Below are 23,223 nucleotides of genomic sequence, written 5' to 3'. Positions count from 1 at the left end.
GCATTTATGCGTACTCTCTAAATATAACAAAGTGTTAATAAAGTAACATAGTACCGTTAAGAATAAATAGATTTTAAAGAATCCTCTGGGGACAACAGTAATAATATGCTGTGATATAAAAATTAATTCCACTTTGAAATCATAATATAGTAATAGAATGCAATTTTCTTTCTGATTGTAGATAAATTCCCGGATAAATTCCCATTTTGGGAATCTTCCCGGGAATATTCCCGAAAAATACCTTCCCGGGAATTTACCCATCACTAGGTCTGTCTCTTGACTCTGACTCGAATTTCTGAAGAGGTACTCGGACTTCTCTTACATGTGAATTAACGCATGAAATTTCGAGAAATGCTGTAGGTAGGAAAAAAGTTCGTGTGTGGCATGTTACGTACAAAATTATAAAGACAGGTCAATATCTTGCAAATATTGTGCACATAAATGTGTATGCATAGAGGGTGATAAAATGGTAAGACATGTGTTTTCTTTTTTTATAAATTAATTTCGTTAAACCCAACAAAGTTAGTTTATAATATTTAAAAATTTAATATGTTTATAATATCAATAGAGGAGTCAAGTTTAGAAAATCCGCTTACATATAAATTTAAAGTGTTTAGCGCTGTAAAAGTATTTGAACTTACTATACATTTTTTCCCACATATTTACTTGCATAGAAGATATTGTAAATAAATATACATTTATGTGTGCTCTCTAAATATAACACAATATTAATAAAATAACATAATACCGTTCAGAATATACATTTTAAAGAATCCTCTGGACATAACAGCAATAATATACTGTGATAAGAAACGAATTTACCTTTGAAATCACAATATAGTAATACAATTCAACTTTCTTTGTGTTTGTACATAAATTCCCGGAATATTCCCATTTTTGGAAATTTTCCCAGGAGATATTCCCGAAAAATATCTTCCCATGAATTTACCAATCACTAAACACGATAGCTATTCTTCAGTTCAGAATAGCGCGAAAATCCTACATAATGACATACCCTCCAAGACCTCTTTAGGCGCAATAAATAATTAAAATATCACTATGTGGCAATGTCGCAGGTTAATTTAGAACCATTAGCGTTCCTGTACGAATAACCCAAACTATCAAACAGTTACATCAATTGTTATATTAGGAGGTGTTGCTAATGTCAACTTTAGCTTCCGTCTGGAAAGAATCGATGTCACTATTTGATAGATCTCTGTGGTTCTATATCTGCAACGTTGCCACATAGTGCAACTAGCGTCTCCAAATGAGATTTATTTATTTATTTATTTCATTTTCCGCCGTAAGAACTTAGCGTTCATGGCTTCGTCAAGAAATACAGTTACTATTACAATTAATAATAATAATAATTACAAGAAAACACTACAATTAATAATACAATTATTTAAAAAATAATATATAATAATACAAAATATATACGTAACAATAAAACTAACTGTATTTTTAGAGAAAATATAAATTGTACCATATTTTATATATTTCAAAATTCAAATAAATCTTAATATTTACATTACAAAGAAACATCACACTGAAGATATTCATCTAAACCATAGAAAAGATGTTTAAGTAACAGAAATTTGAGGTGTCTTTTAAACTGCAAGTTTGGCATTCGTTTGACACGATCTGGTAATTTATTAAAAAGTTTTATTCCTATGTGGTGTAATGAATTTTGACTTCTTGTTAGACGGAAATTTTGTATATGAATATGATTGGTTGTTCTTGTGTTGTATTGGTGTAGGTCCGAATTGAGTTGAAAGTTTCTTTTATTCATATGTATGAATGTTGTTGTTTCGAGAATGTATATACACGGCAATCGTAATATTTTAAGTTTCTGAAACAGTGGTCTACTTGGTGTATGAAACGGAACTGATAACTTTATTCGTAACATTTTCTTCTGCATTGTAAATACTTTTTTCGCATAACAGGTATTACCCCAGAAAATGATTCCATACGATAGAATTGACTGTATCAATCCGAAATAAATTGTTTTCAATGTTTCTGTAGTTAGAATCTTACTAACTTTACGTATAAGATATATTTTCGCGCTTAGTTTTTCCAACAAATCATTCACGTAATCATCCCATGTTAACTTAGAATCTAATTTTAACCCTAAAAATTTACAAGTGTCAGATATCTGCATGAGTTCCCCGTCTATACGTATTTGATGTATATTTAAAGAGTTCAGTTTTCCTTCATTGAAACTCATTATAGTTTTTTTCGCTGTATTTAAGTTAAGTTGGTTTGCTTTTATCCATTCTGCAATTTTATGTTTAGTTCTTAAATATGAATTCCTCGGAGCAAATGCTATTTGGAATTTCAACTAAAATGTTTGTATCATCCGCAAAAAGTACGCTTTTATTTGGAACTATATAATCGGGAAGATCGTTAATATATATAAGGAAAAGTATAGGACCTAATATTGATCCTTGTGGAACTCCGTGCCTAATGTGTCTTACCTCTGACTTGGTTGGACCTATTTCTATATATTGCATGCGGTTAGTCAAAAAGGATTGGAACCATAAATTAACATGACCTCTGATACCATAACTACGCAATTTATTCAATAAAATTTTGTGATTAACAAGGTCAAAGGCTTTTGTGAGATCCAGAAAAATTCCATATATTTTATTTCTTCTCTCTCTCGCTTTATATATATCACTTAGAAAAGCAACTACAGCATTGTTAATTGATTTGCACTTCCTAAACCCGAATTGGCTCTTCGTGAAGATATTATTCTTTTTCAAAAAGGGCACCAATCTGTTGTACATAACTTTTTCTAAAATTTTGAGAAAACAGATAGAACAGAGATAGGACGATAATTTCTTCGGTCAGTAGTTGATCCTTTTTTGTGTATAGGTCTCATTTTTGCAACTTTAAGATCTTCTGGAAATGTTCCCGTTTCAAGGAAGGAATTGCGTATATATTAGTCAACGGTATAAGAAAATATTCGGCACACATTTTAAGCAAATAATAAGGAATATCGTCGGGCCCAGAAGATCTTTTCGTCTTCATTTTTTTTAACAATCGATCTTATTTCTAACTCTGTGGTAGGTACTAAGTATATAGATACAAAATTACTAGATAGTTTTATGTTGTTTGTCTTTTTAGACTCAGAATTTGAGTATATTTTCGCAACGTTGGCAAAAAATATCATTAAGTAGGTTTGCAATATGATGTTTGTTGGTTATTTCTTGGCCGTGGTGTATTATTTTTCTAATTCCTATTTCTTGCGGTTTTGATGCGGTTGATTGTTCGTTTTCTACTTGCCGTAGTGTTTTGTTCTTGTTATCAGATTTAGATAACCTATTTGATGTGTGCATTTTCTTTGCTTATCTTATTACTCCTTTAAGAATACTTCTATATTTATTAATATATTCTTTTAGTTTCCTATTATTCGTCCATTTCACAATTTTATGTAGTTGTTTCTTTCTCATGCAGGACTTAATTATGCCTCGTGTTATCCAGTTGCATCTAGTTTTTTGAGAATATACCTTTATCTTCTTAAGTGGAAAGGCTATTTCGAAATAGTGCCTAACGGTATTAATGAATTGTCTGTATTTATTGTTTACGTCGTTTTCTAGTAATGTGTCCGTCCAGTCGTCCTTGCTGAGAAGATATTGAAAGTACTTAACGTTCGTTTCATGAAAGTTTCTTGCCCACTTAAATTCTTTTCTATCAATTTTCCGATCTTGGGGTTGCAGTGTTATGTTTATTTGAACTGCATTATGGTCGGAGAGTGATGTGTTAAGATTATATGCTTTAAAGGATGTAGTTTCATTATCTATTATAATTTGATCTATACAAGATTCTGAGTTTTCTGTAATGCGGGTTGGGATGTTTATAGTGTGTTGTAGGCCGAAGGATTGCAAAGTGTTTGATAATAATGTTAGGCGATTTGATGGTGTCAGGAAATCAATGTTTAGGTCGCCACATAATACAATTGGTTTACTTTCTTTCTTAACTAGAGTTAGAAGTTGTTCTAATTTTTCAATAAAACGGGGAAAGGAGCTGTCAGGTGTTCCATACATGACTATTATAATGAACCTATATCCTGATTTTTCGATTTCTATTACCGCATGCTCAAATGTCTGTTCCTCATTTAGATACATGCTGTTGTTTTTTACTTTATACTTTAATATTTTTCTCACAAACATTAAAGCACCACCGCATCTACTGAAGATCCGGCAAAATCCACCATTATATATATAATTTGGTAGGACTGTATACTCTATTTCTCCTTCCCTCAACCAGTGTTCGGTAATACAAATTACATCTGGGTTCATCAGCTCACTGTCGTTTCTAATTATTATGTCTAGTTCATCTATTTTATTTCTAATGGATTGTATATTTTGATGTAGTACCTTTAGTTCAACTGTATTACATTGGTTTGATTGATAACATACTGACCTGGAAGAGGTATCTATGTCGATGAGTGGATCATTTGTAATTTCTTTGATGCTTAGATTTTCATCTAACTTAGGTGTATGTTCCCCATTAAGTACTTTAGAAGTGATATTATAGTCTCGTCGCATAAAAAATCATTATTCCAGAGTTTTCCGTGTAATCGCCTTTGTCGATTGGTCACACGCATACTACTACTCGGGGCGCCTACCGTTCTTTTGTGGTGTCATGCATTGAGAAATTGGGAGAACTTCTGCGTTTTTTTTTTGTTGTTGTTGTTTTCCGAAATGTTTTCATTACCTTCTGCGTTACCATTAAAACAAGCCGCCATGGATTACGATGTAGATGTATCTGTACTCCTTGTTTTAAAGTTACATGCTTGGTTGTGTACTGTCTTTCCACTATTAAGATTTACTAGTGTTACTGATGTACGCCCCAAATTGTGTAGCATCTTTTTTGCTACTAATAACATTTGGCTATCCTCACTGTGCATTTCAAGCAATCCATTCCCCACAGCTAAACTAAAACTTACGTTGGAGAACTGAAATGTATTCAAAGCTCTAGAGGCATATTTTACAACTGTGCATTTAGACGTTACATTTGTATTATTAGTAACCTGCTTGCAGGCTAAAGATTTTGTTTGCCCATTTCTGTACTGTACTATACTATATGATTTTGCACTGGACTTATTACTTATTAATTGATTTACCTTGTCTACAATGGAAAGCTTACCTCTGCGGTTTATCAAGATGGTATCAGGAAGGTATATAATTATATCTATTTTTTGCTTTATACAAATAAAATAGTGCTCTGTGGGTGAGTGGGCGCCACTTTTAGAACACACCAGATATATATATATATATATATATATATATATATATATATATATATATATATATATCCGGATGATCAAAAATAAAATAGCACCATTGCACTGAAATGAGTAGAATTCGAAAAGTTGAATTTAATGTGGTAAATATAATTGCAAGAATTTAATGGTGTTTGAGTCACTTTGAAAATTCTCCTAAGCGTTAACCAATAAAGGTATAAAGGAGAACAAACAGTGCCTCCTCTAGCTCTCGCTGGCTACTGGCCAGTATGTACACCAATTATGCTTCATGCCAGAAGCATTCTGCACATGTATCCTCTCTTAATCGCAAAAAAAAGGACATTCACAAATATTCCATTGTTTATTTTTTATAAATTTTCATCTTTGTAAGCGATTTAGCAGAACACAGGCAAAATAAATAAATAAAAATAAAATAGAACTTAACGAGACAGTGGCGTCATAGCAGATTTCCTTTGGGGGGGGAAAGAGCACCACCGGTATAACACTTCCATATTTTGTACTAATATATTAGTAGATAATCGACTAAAGTAATGTGTTTCTCTAACTCGGGGAGGGCAATACCCCTTCCTGTTCTCCCTAAATGACGCCACTGTAATGGCATACTTGATGTAATTTCCATTTTGTACCGGTTTGCGTTAACGAAGTGCGTAAACATCTTTTCCGTTTCTGTTTCTTTCCCTTTGAATGTTTATAGCAATATAGGAAGCAGTGATGCCAGTTGGTGGGAAATTTCCCGTAAAACGGGAAATTCTTAGCACTGACGGGAATTTTTCTTTAAAATAGGCTAAAAACGGGAAATTCTGGCATTCTGAACTTTTCTTGCGTAAGATCTGCAACGTTCAGCTATTTCTTGGTAAACGCAGGGGTATAAGTGAGGGGGAACACAGGAGGACGTCGTCTCCACACTTCCAGAAAATATCTGTGGCGTCCACCCGCTTTCTAAAAATTACATTGGCCAAGGATAAGCACGGGGAAAGGCTTTGCGTAATGCGTCCCCCTTCCTTTGCAGATTCATTTTATCCCTGGGTAAAAGAGAACATTATAATTACACAAAAAACTTGAAACATCAAGCTAATGTAAAGCATTTGCAAAATACCCTGCGTATCGTCACATTTTTAAAATTTTTAAATGTTTATTTATTTATTTTTGTGGCAAGGAACAAGAATCGTGTTAAGGCCAATACAATTTAATTAAGTATTGCTTTGCTGAACATAACATCCCCTTCCAAACCACAAAAACATCACAGTGTTCGTTAAAAAAAGTGTATATTGTGTTTTGTTTTAAATTTTGGCCCTGCCATAGATATTGCAAATTATATCTGCTGAGTTTGACGGGAAATTTTGCATCTAATCGGGAAATTTCATGGTTTCGGACGAGAATTTTTCTGATGCAAAACTGGCATCACTGATAGAACACATATTGCTAAAATGTGAAGAAACCCAAAAAATCAGGGAAAAATGGAAATGGATCGATGAAATGAAAGAGGAAGGAAATTTGGTTAAATTAGCTTGGAGGCTAGGCTTTAATGTAAATGGAAGGGAACTAAGTGAAAAAGAAATGGAAAAAACCAAAGAACTTCTTGAATTTTGGTGGAAAAAGAAAATGGAAAACGTTAAATGAAAAAAAAACAGTACTTACTTTTTTCTTTTTTTCCAGGATCCAAACTTCCGAAGAGAAGGAAGGAAAATACCTTGAACCTGAACCCTGAACCTGAACCTGATCATTAGATATGTTTCTACAATAATGAAAATGAAGTCGGTGTATGTGTTGATGAATTTTCGGTTGGATTTCACGACAATTCTCAGGATTTTAATTGCCAATTACTGTACAAGTTTATCTTTTAGGTATCGTACACAAACCTAATGATTATAACGTGGAGTATTACTACATTGATCCTTAGTATAAGTAATAATAGGCGGAAGAGTAGGCGTAGGAACGGGATATATGTCCACAGGTCTTCGTTCTGTTTTGTTGTCGAGATAAAATGGGCAAATTAAAGACTTCCCAAAAATTTTATGGACCTTGTACAATGTGTGGATCCGTATAGTAAAACTGCACCTATTATAAATATTGTATTATTCGTGAGATTGAGACTATATCCTGACAAAGGCACACGCTTTTAAACAAGGATATGCAATCAAATACCTGTTTTTAAACGTCAAATAAATAACTGCATCCAAGGGATACATTAATACTGATTGTAATAAGATATAGAAAACGCGCAAAGTGTCAAGTTGTCCTAATGAAAAATTGTTCAGCTATAGAATATGAGTGCCACTTTGTAAAATTATTTTTGAGTATTGTTCTAATCGGTAGTGTGTTACTTCTGGCACATGCGAAAATATCTGCGTACAGATTGCCAATATATTTGTAAACTGATATCTCATCAACTTGGTAAGTTATAAAGCTGGTTTCAAGTAGGTAATAGTATACATGAGAACCCCCTGTTCCGCGTTCTATTACCACTTCTACATGAAATGCCGTAAATTTTGTACGTAGTGCAATAGTAAGAAGTATCCATGTGCACAAGACATGCGATATGCGTTAAATTCCCCTCTCCCCCACACACATAGTCATAGATAAAGTACAAGGTCACTAGACTTGCAGATATAAAGTACAGGTACGTTCTTTTTTATTTTCGTATCAGTCGATAAGTAAATAAAAGTTGCTTTTTTACCCCCTTTGTAAGTTCGTACATACTCAATGAATAATCCCTAAAAGTATGAGCGTCTGCTCCTTCGGGAACTGATGCAGCTTCATGTAAACTATATCCTTCAAATATTTCCTGGAAGGTGTTTGTTGAAAGAGGAGTTATAATAATAGGTACATATTGGCTTAAAGAGAGCTGAGTACAACACAGCGGGTTGATATATAATAACTACAGTATATTAAGCAAAAATCAATTTTCTTAGGCCTATGTTTAGCAGAAGGGGTCCAGCCCTTTTCTCTAAAAAATGTTACAATTTTGGTGATTTCTGTTTATATTCGGTTAGTTTAGGGTAGAGTAGGTTAGTTTAAGTTAGGTTAGGCTAGTTTAGGTTACGTTAGGTTAGTTTAATTTATGTTATATTAGTGTAGGAGTCCTGCATAATTTTCTAAGAAATTTTCACTTATTTCTACTAATATTACGTTAGTTTAGGTTAGTTCAGGTTAGCTTATGTTAGTTTATGTTAGGTTAGGTTACATTTGGTTACGTTATGTTACGTCTAAGTACTTGCATCACTCATTTCTCCTGTAAATTTTGTGTTTTTTACGTGCTTCTGGACCCCTTGTACTAAACATACCCCTTTTCTTAGTTAGCTAAATATAAATATATATATATAACATATGCTTTGCGTGTTGCACAGACTTGTCATGTGTATGATCACTTACACAACCTCCACATAAATTTTCACTTCATCATGTTTTCCTTGAAGTTTAATCAGTACCAATTCTTTTAAAGTAGTGAAAACTGTAGCATAGAATCTCCAGTGCACATTCTTCGGTGTAATAATACGTATGTTTTGTGTGTTGTTTACACATTACAATAATATCATAATACAGGTATCTTAATTGTAGTTTAAACCTTACTACATGAGTTACAGGGCATAATTATGGAACTGTTTGCCCAAAATCAGCACGTAAAATTATTACTGATATTTTATGTATTTTTTCAATATCCTCGTTTATGCGTATGCACCCCGTTGCTGACGCGCCGCACCCTACGGAATCACCACTTCGCTCCGCCCGGGACACCTAGCACAAGTTACTTCGTGTTTATACACTAGCTCCTAATTTGGTGCATGTTCTGAAAAAGAAACTGGAAAATGCAATACATATGAAAATTTGGTTGAAACGTCCGCTCGAGTAATGCCTCAAATATGCTAACCTAACCTGACCTGAACTAATTCAAACTTACCTAACCTACGTAAACCATACAAAAATACAGAAAATGTACCAGAAAAGTACAAAATTTAAGTCAGTATTCTAGTCCCCATGTCCCAATACTATTCAAATTACACCGTCTACATAAATAAGGACTTTAACACTTAGGGCGCGAGGTCCGTATATATACGGACTGCGTGTTCTTTCACGAGACCCAGTGTCCGTATTTATACGGACTGAAGAATTGTATTATGTGTGGGTCTCAAATCCGTATGGAAATGGATTTAGTTATACGGATATGGACTTTGGGGTTTACTTTTCAGTTTTCTGCCAGAAGATCGCAGTCTGGTTGCACGAAAAGTGACAGGAAGTAAGTTATTTTTTGCAGTCGTTATGTGTTGTTTATATTCGTGCACTGTATATACGGATGATTCCACGAGAAAGGGAAATTTTCACTTGGAGAATTTTTGTTCGGTTCATGGTCGCCTATTTCGAAAAAAATATCAGATGCTCTTACTACCACTAAGTACATGTTAATTAGGTGTTCAGCAGAGCTGAATCGTTATTGTCGTAGTAAATAAAAAATAATAAACTTTTCAGCACCCACGGAGTTGAAAATTGCTGTAGAGTTGAGAAGCGTGACACATCTGGGTGATAAGTTTTGGTTTATAAGTGATAAAGCTTGTAATTTACATTAAAATTGAAATAATTTTCCAATAATTTTTGTAAGTTAAAATTATTCTCCTTATGTTGAATAAAATTCTAACAAACCGGATGACACGTAATTTCTTATACAAAAATACTCCAGAAAATACTGCAAACGTGAAAATATGTCTAATAAAAGTTTCAAAATTGAGTACATACATACATATGAATATGTGACGTACAATAAAAGAAATACATATACACTTATCAAATATTGAAAAATTACTGCCTTTTCAATATGCTGACTATCATATGGAGAGGACAAATGTTTCACATAGGTTACGAAACAAATAAAGTAGTCACTAAACCTATCTATTGTCTACTTCATTTGTTTTCCAAGCTTATGTAAACCGTTTGCCTTCTTTCTGTGATTAAGTCAACACGTCGAAAGTGCAATATTTTTCAACATTTGGTATATATACAATGTGCTTCAAAAGAATACAGACATCGTTTTGGAGCTGATTCCTCACACCAAGATAAGACGAAAAGTATAGACAATATCTGGGTGCACAAATGCTTCCTTTCAAAGTTATAGGTTGCCGAATATATATATATATATATATATATAAAACTTTAAAAGTCCATAGCTCCAAAACTATGATGAGAATTACCGTAGTCGGGTCACGGCTTTACTTAGGAACTAATAATATGTGCGCTATCCAAAAATATGTTTCAGAATCCTGAGGTATTTACGAAGTAATTTTTATAGAGGGAGTTTGGCTATGGGCATTTAATCTGAAGTACTCACAAACTACTTCTATAAAGGTTGTGGAAGTACCGCAGGATTCTGAAACATGGGTATTTGGATAGCGCACATACCAATCCCTAAGTTAAGTCTTGACCCGACTACGGTAGGTCCAATAGTTATAGAGCTATGGAACTTTAAAGCTCATTTTTTTTTCATGTTTTCGGCAGCCTATAACTCCGAAAGGAAGCATTTGTGCACCCAGATTAGTCTTATCTTGGTGTTTGGAATTACCTCCCAAACGTTGTCGTTGTTTTTTAAAACACCCTGTATAATGAACACTAAAAGACAGTGTAAGGCTCTCATTATTTCTGTTTTGTTTGGATAATTCGATGTTCTTTGTTAAGTAGCCCACATTTTCCCCTCCAAGGAGATGTCTTGAGGGAACAGAAAAGGGCTGTTCTAGTCTACACAGAATGTCAACTGTCAACACTTTTTGAACGTCAGATTTAGTGGGCCAGGAAAAATTCCTCCCGATCCGCGTTAAAAGAACTGACTGTCCGTACATTGCCCTCAGACTCTTCGACAATCCCTGAAATAAAACAATTAGCTGATCATAAGATAAGATTTAATAAGTCCTTGTAATCAGAAGTTTTGGCTAAACAATAATAGAAGCAAAAGTTTTTAGTGCTTATAAAAGTTAAAAAAAAAATTGAATTTTACGTGGTGCCACTCTTCAAAGTATATATCTGCAACTCAGTCTCCAGTTTTTTGGTGGATTGTTATCTGTTAAACCAACTTCACAAAAAATGTTTACATCTGAAGAAATTGTTGCCACAGATGGTGGAGAATAGTAGTTAAGTTGCCCGAGATGGAAATGAATGCATATATCTCCTGCTAGGCACCTAAAACACGAAAGAGAGCAAAAATTACTTACTTACGTGATGTGCTACACCATGTTATTTGATGTACTTTTGATGTTCCCACAAAACTTTTCGTGGTGAGAGGAAGCTGCTGTTCGACAGACTAAATTTCTTCCTTTGAAACAGTGTATATCATGACATCACTGCAATGTTTTCTCGTTTGTTCAGTTAATGTCTACATCATATCCTTGAGCAATAAGACATTCTGAGGTTCTTTCAAGAGTGGCTCCTACCCCATCGGGAACACCTTTCCCATGTTCAGTTTCGAAATAGTTCCATGTAATATTCTTGCATTTTATAATAGATGTTAACAAGTAAGTAGCAAATTTTTCAGGAAATTGTGCGGATTATTTCCTTGCGTAAAGTTCTCTTGATGATGGTCGCCACCTTTTGCTCTTTATTCTCTCTTCTCTTTGGGATAAAGAGAATATGCCTTTCTCCACCTTTCTCGTTCTCTCCTCTTGAACTCTTCATACTTAATAGGATCATTCCTGATTACAAACCGACGTTTCTTTCCGGCTTCCCTTTTTCTTTCTAGCTTTTCCTTTTCACTTAATCTTTTTCTCATTTTAATCCGATATAAGAAAAACTAACAAATATTGGTTCTTATAGAGTATTACACAAGAAACATTTAGAAATATAAGAAATTTATTGATATTGAAAAATTTTGATGTTTTTTTTTTTCGTTAAATGCCTACGTACCAAATTGTACGTAGCAAATTTATTTTTTCCTAATTTATAATAAACTTCTATTGAGATTCATATATGACAAATAATGAGTTGGAGGAAGTTGCAAATTAGTTAAGAAGAAATAATCCAATATCAATCAATCAAGAGAGGAAATAAACCAATGTCAATGAATATAGGCACCTGCTTTCCACGCAGGAAAATATTTTTCTTATAGCTTCTTTAAAAGCTTTTTGTTGGTGCGCACAGTACTTATATAGGTTAAAAAGAACGTCAATAGGTTAAAAACAGACACCATCCATCTCGACTTGACTGAAGTTTTACCTTCGGCTACCTGACAGCCGCAAAAGTGAACTTCCGCGAAACACTTCTTTAATGGGCTAAGACCCACCAGCCGGCCTTTGAGTGTGAATGGCACGTGGTCAGCCTGTCGGCTCCTTCGGCCGTTGTGATGGTCTGCGCGATCAGGTTTCAGTATATCTCTTCTCAAATGAGTTTTTCAATTACCTCACTGTGCGAAGTAAACACAATTAATTTTTGAACTTTCACCGGGAAACAAACCCAGAACCACGCACGAAGTGCCGAGCGTACTAGTCACTAGACCGTAAACGATCTTTATTTCTATCAATGTGTTGAAATACAAATGTTTGGAAGAGCATGAGAATAACAAACACTATAGGATTATCAACTACGTGAACTTGTCTCAACATCGTGGATTCCTTAGTTTACAGATGCACATTTAGTTGAGCACCATGGAGTTAAAAAAATTGACTATAATTTTTCCGTTGCTGTACATGTGGGTAATTGTGTACGAATTTTCTACGTTAAGGCCTACGTTTATCAAGGGGATGAAGGTACATACCATACAAATACATTCAGTAATAAATACCATGGTGTTGAGTAACAATTAATATACGCATCTGCTTTCTACACACTAAAATATTTTTCCTATAGCTTTTAACACATGCACACAACTTTTTCTGTTCTTCAGTCAAACATATCTGCCTTGTGGTTGTTGCCAATGTGGACGACTATGCTTCTGTTGAGAGTAATGAGAATTTTTTCTCATGCTATGGAATTTAGACAAAATAGTGGTGACAGAAACAAACCATACTCAAAATTTCGAAAATAATCGTTAGAAAGATTTACTCTCCATAAAACCGAAACGTTGAAGTGTTCTCTTCCATTTAATTACCATAAGTGATGTTTGATTTGGGACTTCAGTTGTAATTTATTGATTAAAATCAGTCAACTGTACTCTGTGACAACCCACGGTGTTGAGAAATCTGGATAATTATTTTTTTAACGTATAGTTCGTGTTATATTTGCAAACTGTTATACGTGGCATACCTACTTTGTGACTGTTACTACCAAAAAAAAAAAAAAAAATGAGATGTTTCTTTCTAGTAGTAGTTTGAAGAAAGGTCCGTGACATTAAATTTCCCTTTTTCTTGGAATCACCCATACAGACAGGTTCTATACCGGTGTATTATTGGCAGAAACTCTAAAAACTATACAGACAGGGCTTTGTTGGGAACACTTATGAAACAACGAAAGAGTACACCAATGGGAGCACAGGTCATGAAATTGAAGAAAAGTGTACAAGTATAAAGAAAACGAGGAAATATTCTAGTGTTGCAATGCAAGGATAAACGCGACGTACCGATGTTATCTACCAGACACACAGCAAGTATGGGGATTGTAATGAATAAAAGAGAAATAGAGACAGAGAACCACTGTTGGTATTGGATTATAATTCGAACAAAATGAGGACCTTTCCGACCAAAAATAATCATTGTTCTTCTCAAACACAGAAGCATGGAATGGTAGTGTGCCTTGCTATACATATAATTTTGATGGCAGTGGTCAATGCGGTACTTGTGCATAACAGTGAAATCACAATGCTCACAATTAGTGGAACCAACCAGTGCGACAACAACGCATAATACTGGCAGCGCGAAAATTGCTCGGCTTTTTGAACGGCACTTTACGAGGAAAGATACCGTCAGCAAACATCAGGTAGCTCACACAACGAAGGAAAGTAAAGGGAGAAAGAGTAAAAGATAATTGCAGGTATTATTGCCCAGATCGCAGTATTGCTCTTTGCATTCAGGAATGTTTCCATTTATTTCACACAAAATGTAGACATGATTTGTAACTGCAGGGATGTACGAAATACGAGCAAGTTTAGACAAGTATTTTTGGTGCACCCTATGTTTTTCCTTTAATGCAAGAATAACGTATACTATTCTGCTATGTATCATACAATATTCTACTGTTTGTTACATGCATTTTTATGTGCAAATAATGGTATTGTACTCAGTTTGTATTTTTATAACTTATATTGAGGTCTATATATATTCTTTTTCAAACTGAGATAATAGTTTCTTTCAAAAATATCGCGAACATGTCGATACCAAATATATCGAAACAAAACTATTTTAATTAATCAACAAAGAATCATACTTTATTATTTTAACAAAATTTCACATTATTCCATTTGTTGCTACTGTATGTTAATTTGAAAACTGCCAAAGTAATTCCGCGAGCAGGAAAAGGACAGTGCTTACGGCCTTCGCACCCAAAGTGTTAAATGTCATTCTTTCCTTGAGAATTGACACAATATATTTGTAAACTTTCTAAAAAGTGGCTTATATTTTGCTATCTGCCCTATTAAAAAAATGAAAAAGTAACAACAAGTATAATGGTACAAATATATAATGATTTCTATAAAAATCATTATCTAGTTTCAGCATAATAATTACCATATTCGTCGATTACGTTCGTGCCATCTTCACATATATGTGGCTTTAAGATGCTGATACAAAGTCTGATTTTAAAATAAGGCTTATTTGTCCTCCAAAAGTTACCTCCACTTACAACAACCGTAAGTTTTGGAGCAAAGAAAACAAAGGGTCACTGGAGGTATGCAGAAGTACTGTGTAATGAAAAAAATATTAGTATATGTTGTTGTTATCTTTAAAACAAGGAATTTCATTGAAAGCTCTTCATTAATACTGCATGGTTGCAAGAGAAAATTTATTTTGCAACACCAAGAGCCTGAGTGATTGTTAACCGAATTGATGAGTTGCTTCAATGAATCACCTCTTATCACCAGTGCAGTGTTATATACATATTTCCTGAACTATATTAGTCTGACCATATACTTGTAGTATCTTAGTTACAGCTCTCGTATTTTATCCCGTGCATAAGAGTTTTTTCTGTGTAAAATTTCCCTCCCACTGCTTTGCAAGTTACTGATGATTATTTGCATTAGAAGCTACAGACATGAATATTTGTACTATCTGTTGCGCAATACACATATAATGACGAAATTTGACCTGTCATTTGCGTGAATTTGATATAGATCTAGTATAGTTTCTGTTCTGATTTGCTTGTGTTTTAAAATGCATGAAGGATATAACAGAACTAACCTGTCATGAACAAACTTACGTTGTATAAAAAGGTAAGGCAAATATTTCCATTGCTCTGATGATAGATATTTTTCTCTTGTTTTCGATATGACAGTATTCACACATCTAACGAACACACACATAAAATCCATACCTCGCCTGTAAAAGATTACTGTGCCGGTGCGCATTCGTATTTTAAATACTGCTGTTTAATTTGTATTCATTTATTGTGACCGTAAAATATTAACAGCTTGTTTAACTATGAGCTTGACGGTTTGCAACCAAGTGAGGTTGATGATATAAGTGTGATTGCTTTACTAACCACCATACTGAAAGCAGTACACACACTATGTATATTTACATTACGAAATGTTCAGTACACTTGTAATTTAAAGCTAAACTGTTTCAAATATTACACCGTGCTCGTGAATTTTCTCGGGGTTCTCCCGTTTCCTCCCGCTTTCTTAATTCCACCTTTACATTCATTTATCATTCTCACCGTCTCCTTTAGCTTAACCGGCATAATCGTGGGACGTAGAACTCAAAGATTTCATTTTCATTTTTGTTTCAAATAGTGGCTGCTGTCTATATAAATCTGTGTACTTTTGTACGGGTTACAAAATAAATCTCGTATAAGCGTATATACCAAATTACAGAAAGTTAAATATTAAGGTGTTAAGAGATTATCTTTTTTGAAACCACTATATCACTAATTGTATGCTATAAATCACAGGTAACGACCTTGAAACTTGTTGAGAACGGTGTTTAAAATCTTCATTTGACTCTATGATTACAACTATTCTCATTTGAATAAATATAAACAGCGATTAGAAAACCATGGATTGGTTTTAAGATCGTAGATAAATATTAAAATTACCATAAAATTATTCTTCTAGTATCTCATTAACAAAGAAATTCACCAAGAAGCTAGTCTACAAACCAAATAGGAAAAAACTTATCATAAGGAAAAATGAAATGTTATCTTAATTTTCGTCCCACTGTTACGCAAGCTAGGCTGAAGGAAACGATGATGATGAGTCATGAATGAAATGGTGGAATGAAGAGTGGGATGAAATGACAGAACCCGAGAAAACCCACACACATGGTGTTTCGTTCACTAGAAATCTCATTTGGGGCTAACTGGGATGAAACCATGGACCTCATACACCAGAGATAACGTTGCAATCTTAAGCCAACGCAGCTCCCTATTGTAAGGAAATTCACAAAATAAATAAAATGAACGAACAGCTGACTGAGTTACCGCAATTTGTTCCGGAAATGTCATAGCCGCTTTAGATTTTATTCACTAATACACGTTGTTCCTCTACCGTTTTAATTTTAGTACATCTGTATGATTTCTCATGAAATAACATTACTTTTCTTTTTAAAGTTACATACTTACACCCTTTAGACTAAATGAGAGGTTTGACTTACGAAATTTAATGATTTTTTTCTTTCTCTGTGTGTTACTAGCGTTAAATGTTTTCGCCATGGCAACTAGAGTACTGAGAGCGATAGACAAATGATTTCTAGTCCCTCCTTGGTTCTCATTGATTTCTGAGGTATACTTTTTTTCTTTAAAAAATAATTTCAATGTTGTGTACTGGATCATACTTCCTTCTCATCCATTATATGGAAGCCTCCACGTTTCCATGATAAATGTGTATGCATGAATAAATCGAAAGAGTTCCTAATTTGTTCATCAGTATATATATAACGTCGCCGATTTCTCACTAACTGGGGAGTCCATTCATAAAAAATAAAAATACATGGGGGCCCGGCCCCCTGGGATCGGTGCCATTGTGTTTATATATATATATGAACAAAGGAACACATTTATGTAATTGAATTAATGTTTCTATTTCTTTTCTAGTTTGAAGACGATTGTGCAACCGACAAGTGAAAGACATTTGAAAAGTAAAATGTAATTTGTTTCCAATTTCTTTAGTGTTTCGGTATTTAGACTTCCTAAATTGATCCCAAGTAAAATACAAAACTGAGTTTATCTACTTTAAACAAATGACATAATATTCCCACCAATATGCCCATGGAGCAAGACTCGAAAACTAAAACTGAAGATTGTCCCTTGGAATCTGGGCTAGCCCTCTCCTTTGTAACTGTTTATAAAGAAGAACCAGAGGACCAAAGTGAGTTATTTGTCAGTGAGAAATCACATCTTGTGCCCACAGAAATTAAAAATGAATATCTAACTGAAAATTCAGAGCCAGTAGCAACAGATATCGCTAGTGAACACAGCACTGACGATACCGAAACACAATTACTGCATCTTAAATATGAACATATTAGTGATGACGAAAAACCATTATTTACCTCAATTTGCGATACAGAGTTTGTTTCAGTGAAGTCAGATAGTGATGATAACGTAACTAGTTCAATTATACCTGATAATAGATTTGAAATTTTAGACGATGAAGCTCGATGCACATATGAAGGAATCTCAAATGACACAAAAGTTTCAAGGTTAGTTTACTATTTATCTCCCTAGCATATATATTATATAATACAGTCCTTAATTTTCAACTTCCGCGTTCTTTTATGTTCTCACCTCCTAAAATAGTTCCACAGGAGATGAAGTTAACCGATGAAAATGACAAGGTCAGTTTAATAACAGTAATGGCATTTTCAGTGACCTCAAGTTTTAAATGCATTTACAGCATGCAACATGACGCAAGGTTATCTTCCAAGTTTTCTAAAACAATTTTAATTTAATAAACATATGTTATAAAGATAATAGTTATTAAGTGATTGTAGGTAAGTTAGAAGTAGCGTCAAATTTATATTTATGTCAAAAATATCCAGAAAGCGGTATTTTAAAAGGCTCATTCTTATTAAAAATTTGGACCTAAATCTAAAATGAAGGACTTCAAGATCACCACGTTGAAGATACTATACAGTAATAGATGTAGTTCTACCGTTTTAACCTCTATTCAAAATATGTCACGCTATTTAGCGGTTCGAAATTTACAAAGTAACTTTGCCTCATATTTTATGTTGTAAATACATTTTAAACTTCAGGTAGCTTAAGGCACCGTTTAATGTTGTTCAATGAGTTTATTTTCAACATGGTTTACGGTTGTCTAACTATTTAGGTACTCAATGAGGTGATACAAACCACTTGGAAGTCAGAAAATAAGAACCACTCTAATCTGAAAGGTAGATCATTTATCTTGATACGCCTTTTTTAGCTTTTAAACTAATGATGAAAGCAGTAAAATTTTATAACATAACTATTGACAGGGAGTTGCTGTTTAGCAGACTATGTAATACCACGAGCCAAGGTATGATGGTTGCAAACTTCAATATTTAGATAGTCTTCTGGCAAACATTGCATGCAGCAGACTGTAATTCTTTTGTGGTGTTACATGAGGACGCGGTAAACCAGTTGTAGAGCATGGTGCGTGGTCTCAGTTGTCTGCTACGTGTGGTTTCTGGTTCATTCCCCTTGCCTAGTACGCTTATATTGGACATGATATCTGAGGGTTTCCTCGGGACACTCCTGTTTCCTTTCACAGCCTCATACCACAGACTCTTCCATCATCATTTGTTTGCCTTAATCATCCGTCTTTGTTAGCCTAATGGGCATAATTCTGGAACGTTAAGCTGCAAGACTTCGTACGGTATTATGCATTTTTCAAACTCATGAGAAGCTATTGGTAAGATTGAAACGAAAAGAAGTTTTGAAGAAAATGGAATTGTTTCTGGACAAAACACGCATCATCATCATCTCATTATTCGCAACATAAATTAATGCGCTATGTATTGCATTGTTTCACTATCTATAAGAAATTTGCAAGCGTCCGTATTGAACATTCGGCTACTATTCCAGACATGCCGGATATACATTTATTTCATCAATAATAAACTGGAGTGCCTAGCGTATCAGTGAGTCTGGGTTACTGATTGGAACCACCAATCTAAAGAAAATAATTGCCAGTAGTCTGTTGATATAACATGAGCACACAACTGAGAATTCTTTGGTACTTGTACCATGGAAAACATTCTGAAAGTTATTGGTACAACTAGCAGAAGTGTCTTGATAATTGTACACTTTAAATCATAATACTTTCGAGATTCTCTTTTTTTTTTTTTTTCGAGAAGCTGCGATGATTGCCCAGGATTATTTTTGCTGCGTAATAAATACACATATATAATTATGCCCAGGAAATTTTCCGTACGAGTTGTTTTGCCACCTTAAGTCATAAGAATTAAAAAATTAAATCTAAAAACTACAAAACAATCAATACGAAAAATTAACGGTGACACGTAGGGTGAGCGCTTTTGTTAGAAGCGGCATAGCAGGTTACCAGTTATAAGGGCAATTCAACAAAACCTATTTCCAATAACAGATAACAAACTTTATTACAACATATGTAGATCAAATAACAATATATAGAAATGGAAATAGCATTTGGCTTCACTTAAGTCGGTTTCTTTCACAGGAATAGCAAGTAACAATATGCTTTCATCTTTTTTATTCAAGGGTTGTTTGCCAGCAAACGGAAAGAGTATAAAATCCCCACAATAGAGAGCAATAAGGTAATAGATCTTAAACATTCAAAATGCCATTTGATTAAAGCTATTAATTTCCTTCTTTTATTTTCTCGGTTTACTGCTGTTAGAATTGCTGAAAAACAAAACTAATCCAAAAGGTTATTAAACAGCAAAACCAACCTATCTATTAAGTCTAAATTAAGAGGCATAAGCTAAATTCAGAATAGTTATTCATTTACTTTTTCTTCAAGACTCGATAACACGAAACATGAAACAATAATTCCGGACATTAAAATCAGAGAGAAGTGAGTCATTTTTTTCTGAAAATGAGTAATTGCCAAATTTAAAACGTGTGTTCTGATATCTCATATTCTTAGAAAGCTTGTATTATGAATACTTTATCAAATAGCAACAATAAAATTGGATATAAGTCCGAAGGCACTTAAAGCCAAAAAGAAGTAAGTCGCTGTTTTCTCTCTCTCCCGAAAATTTAATAAAAATGACTTACTCCCCTCTGCCTTTAAGGTCCGGATATATAATGGTCCCCAAATACAACTTAAATCTAACATACAAACCAGAATAAATCAATCGTTATCTTTCGTTTTCTTTCTCAATTTTGCCTCAAACTGATTTTAAAAAATAAAATATTAATTTAGTGGTTAGGTTTTACCAATCTCCATTAACCATAAAGAAACCTGTAATTCTCACAACTTCATTTCAATGTATTAATACAATTCCGTTTCACTATTCCATATTATAAGGTCAAATCAGACTATTCACGAACTACACCCATTCTATTTACCCGCTGCAATACGCCGCTCTTTAGCTGGACGCCTCACAAATGCATACAGGAACAACTATCGCCATCCAGCAGGAAGTAAGAACTTCCAGCGATAGTGGAAGAAAGAGCAACTGACAAACATTATTCCGCTATTGTCTTACTGTCTTTAAGTTGAAGATTTTATTTACAAACATTTTTAAACATAATTTTTATTATACGGCTGAACGCAACACAAAATTCCCCCCTTCCTCCCGGAGGGCTCAGAAAATTTCTCTTTCCAGAAGCAATCCATAAATAAAACGAGAATAATATTTTTTTGCATTATCAATTATCTTCCAAATTATATGATTATTCATCTTACAAAATTTTCTCAAATTGACATCCATTACATACAACTCGACATATACAGATGATGATGATTTACTGTACTACAGCTCCTAGCCCCTATCAATTGTGAAGGTTCCTGTAGGAAAAACAAAATTAAACACAACAAGAACTCAGACATCATTATACACAAAACAATAATAATAGCCACAAAATCTCATGAAAAGATAAGTGTTTTCTAAAGAGAGTTCAAACATCAACTTGAGAATTTTGAGGAATATTATAAGGTTTACAAAAAGTAATGTGAATTTTCAACCGAATAGTAGGATACTCTACATTCTCTAGCGAAACGGTGTTTTGAGTATTTTTACTTAATACTAAACTGGGCCATCCCAATAAGGCGATATTTTCGGATTAAGGTGTTTTTCTACAGACAATACATCATTCTTTAACCAAAACAAGATCACAAATATGTACAGTAAGTGGGATATTTCTCTGTGAATAGATTTTTTCACTTGTTTGGCATTATGGATGATTACTTATGGTAGCAAACTTCTCTTCCTTATTCTTATCTTCATGAAGAATTGCTAAATCTAACAACCACTTGATATCTGAAGGATGATACAATTTTTTCCCCATATAAATTTCATTGGGTGAAAAACCAATAGTCTCGTTCATGCTAATGTTGATAGTGAACGCGATTCTAGTTAACAGTTTGGCCCATTTTCTCTGTAATTTATCAACATACGCACAAATCAAGTCCTTCGCTGACCATACGATCCTTTCAGTTTTTTCGGAGAAGGATTACAAGGGTATAATATCACATCCTGAATACCAGAAGAATATAAAAGTTGAGTGAAGAAATCTGATACAAGGTAAGAAGCTCCATCGTGTAACACAGAACCCAGAAAACCATATCTCACACATAATTGTAACAATTTATTACAAATTGTTTTTGATATTAATTGTCTGATAGGTTCTGAAAACACGAATCTACTGACAATCAAAGTATACTTATGGCCTGAACTATTAGACAGTCTACGAGCTACGCCATTATGCCAAACATAATTGGGGTGTTCAACTATTCTTCTATAATAATTACCCATAGATTTAGTGGTTTGAACCTTGCACTTCTGACATACATCGCAGACCTTTACATAATTCTTCATATCAGTATGCATTGAAGACCATGTAAAGCTCGAAGACAGTTTAGGTATTGTCTTGTTTATTCCCATGTCACCTCCCGGCACCAAGGAATTATGGGCATACTCAAGAATGGACTTTATTAATGAAGAAGGTACTACGGCTCTAAAACCTTGCCCAGATTTACCTTTCGTTTGTTTTAATAAGATATTATTTTGCAATTTATAACCTCTTAACTCCTGTTTATTCTCTAGTTTGGTAATATTTTCCTTCAGCTGAAGGTCTTTCCTTTGGTAGTTTTAAGGAAACACCGCAATCAAAATACTTGCAAATATTTATAAAAAATACATTTACACTTTTAACGTAATCTTTAATAACTTCTACTGTTTCTTCATCTCTGGTGTAGAGTTCTAGATGATTTCCTATACTTCTGAGAAAATCAGGTATACAATTTACCTTCGTCCTGATGTATTTTGTTCTAAATGTAAAACGAGCAAGTTTTACTGTCACTGTACACAAGAAATGGATTAAATAAATAGTACTCAAACCGTTCTAAGCAAATATCTAAAGGTTTCAGTTCCAGTTCGTACACGTTCTTACTCCAATCAGTTCGTGGTATAGCCTTCGAAAACATAGCAACATGTCTTAAGTTACGTTGATCGTCATACTGACCTCCTGCGTTGATCGTCATACCGAAGTCCTGAAAAATGGCGCAAACTACTATCTGAATGGACTATAAACCTAGAATTAATATCAGGGACCTTCAAAACTACTTGTTCATAAAATTCATCTTTTAATTTATGAAGAGCTATATCATGTTCTTTAGTCCACTTGAATATTTTCTTAGAAGAACGTAGTTCCTGTAACGGAGCAACTAATTCAGAGTAATCCCGAACAAATTTAGCGTAAAAGGC

General features: G+C 33.9%; 1 protein-coding gene across 10 annotated transcripts in view; it reads left to right on the top strand.

Moving 5' to 3' along the window:
- LOC145691029 (uncharacterized) overlaps nt 1-23,223 on the top strand; it is a 149,529-nt gene that overhangs the window by 47,436 nt on the left and 78,870 nt on the right. The window contains exons 2-3 of one of the 10 annotated variants that reach the window (XM_081766583.1): nt 6,929-7,116; nt 17,423-18,030. The exons of 6 other annotated variants lie outside the window; for them this stretch is intronic. In XM_081766583.1, the coding sequence (XP_081622709.1) occupies nt 17,591-18,030 (440 nt within the window). In that variant the 5' untranslated portion in view covers nt 6,929-7,116; nt 17,423-17,590. Of the gene's footprint in view, nt 1-6,928; nt 7,117-7,151; nt 7,667-9,483; nt 9,507-17,422; nt 18,031-23,223 lie in introns of those variants that run through there. 3 more of the 10 variants (XM_081766588.1, XM_081766589.1, XM_081766587.1) reach the window with 3 other exon arrangements.

Source organism: Thermobia domestica, chromosome 7 (assembly GCF_964235325.1).
Source record: "Thermobia domestica chromosome 7, izTheDome1.hap1.1, whole genome shotgun sequence".
NCBI classification, from domain to species: Eukaryota; Metazoa; Arthropoda; class Insecta; order Zygentoma; family Lepismatidae; genus Thermobia; species Thermobia domestica.
Note: the sequence above shows the minus strand (reverse complement) of the source record. Positions and strands in the feature narration are given on the sequence as shown.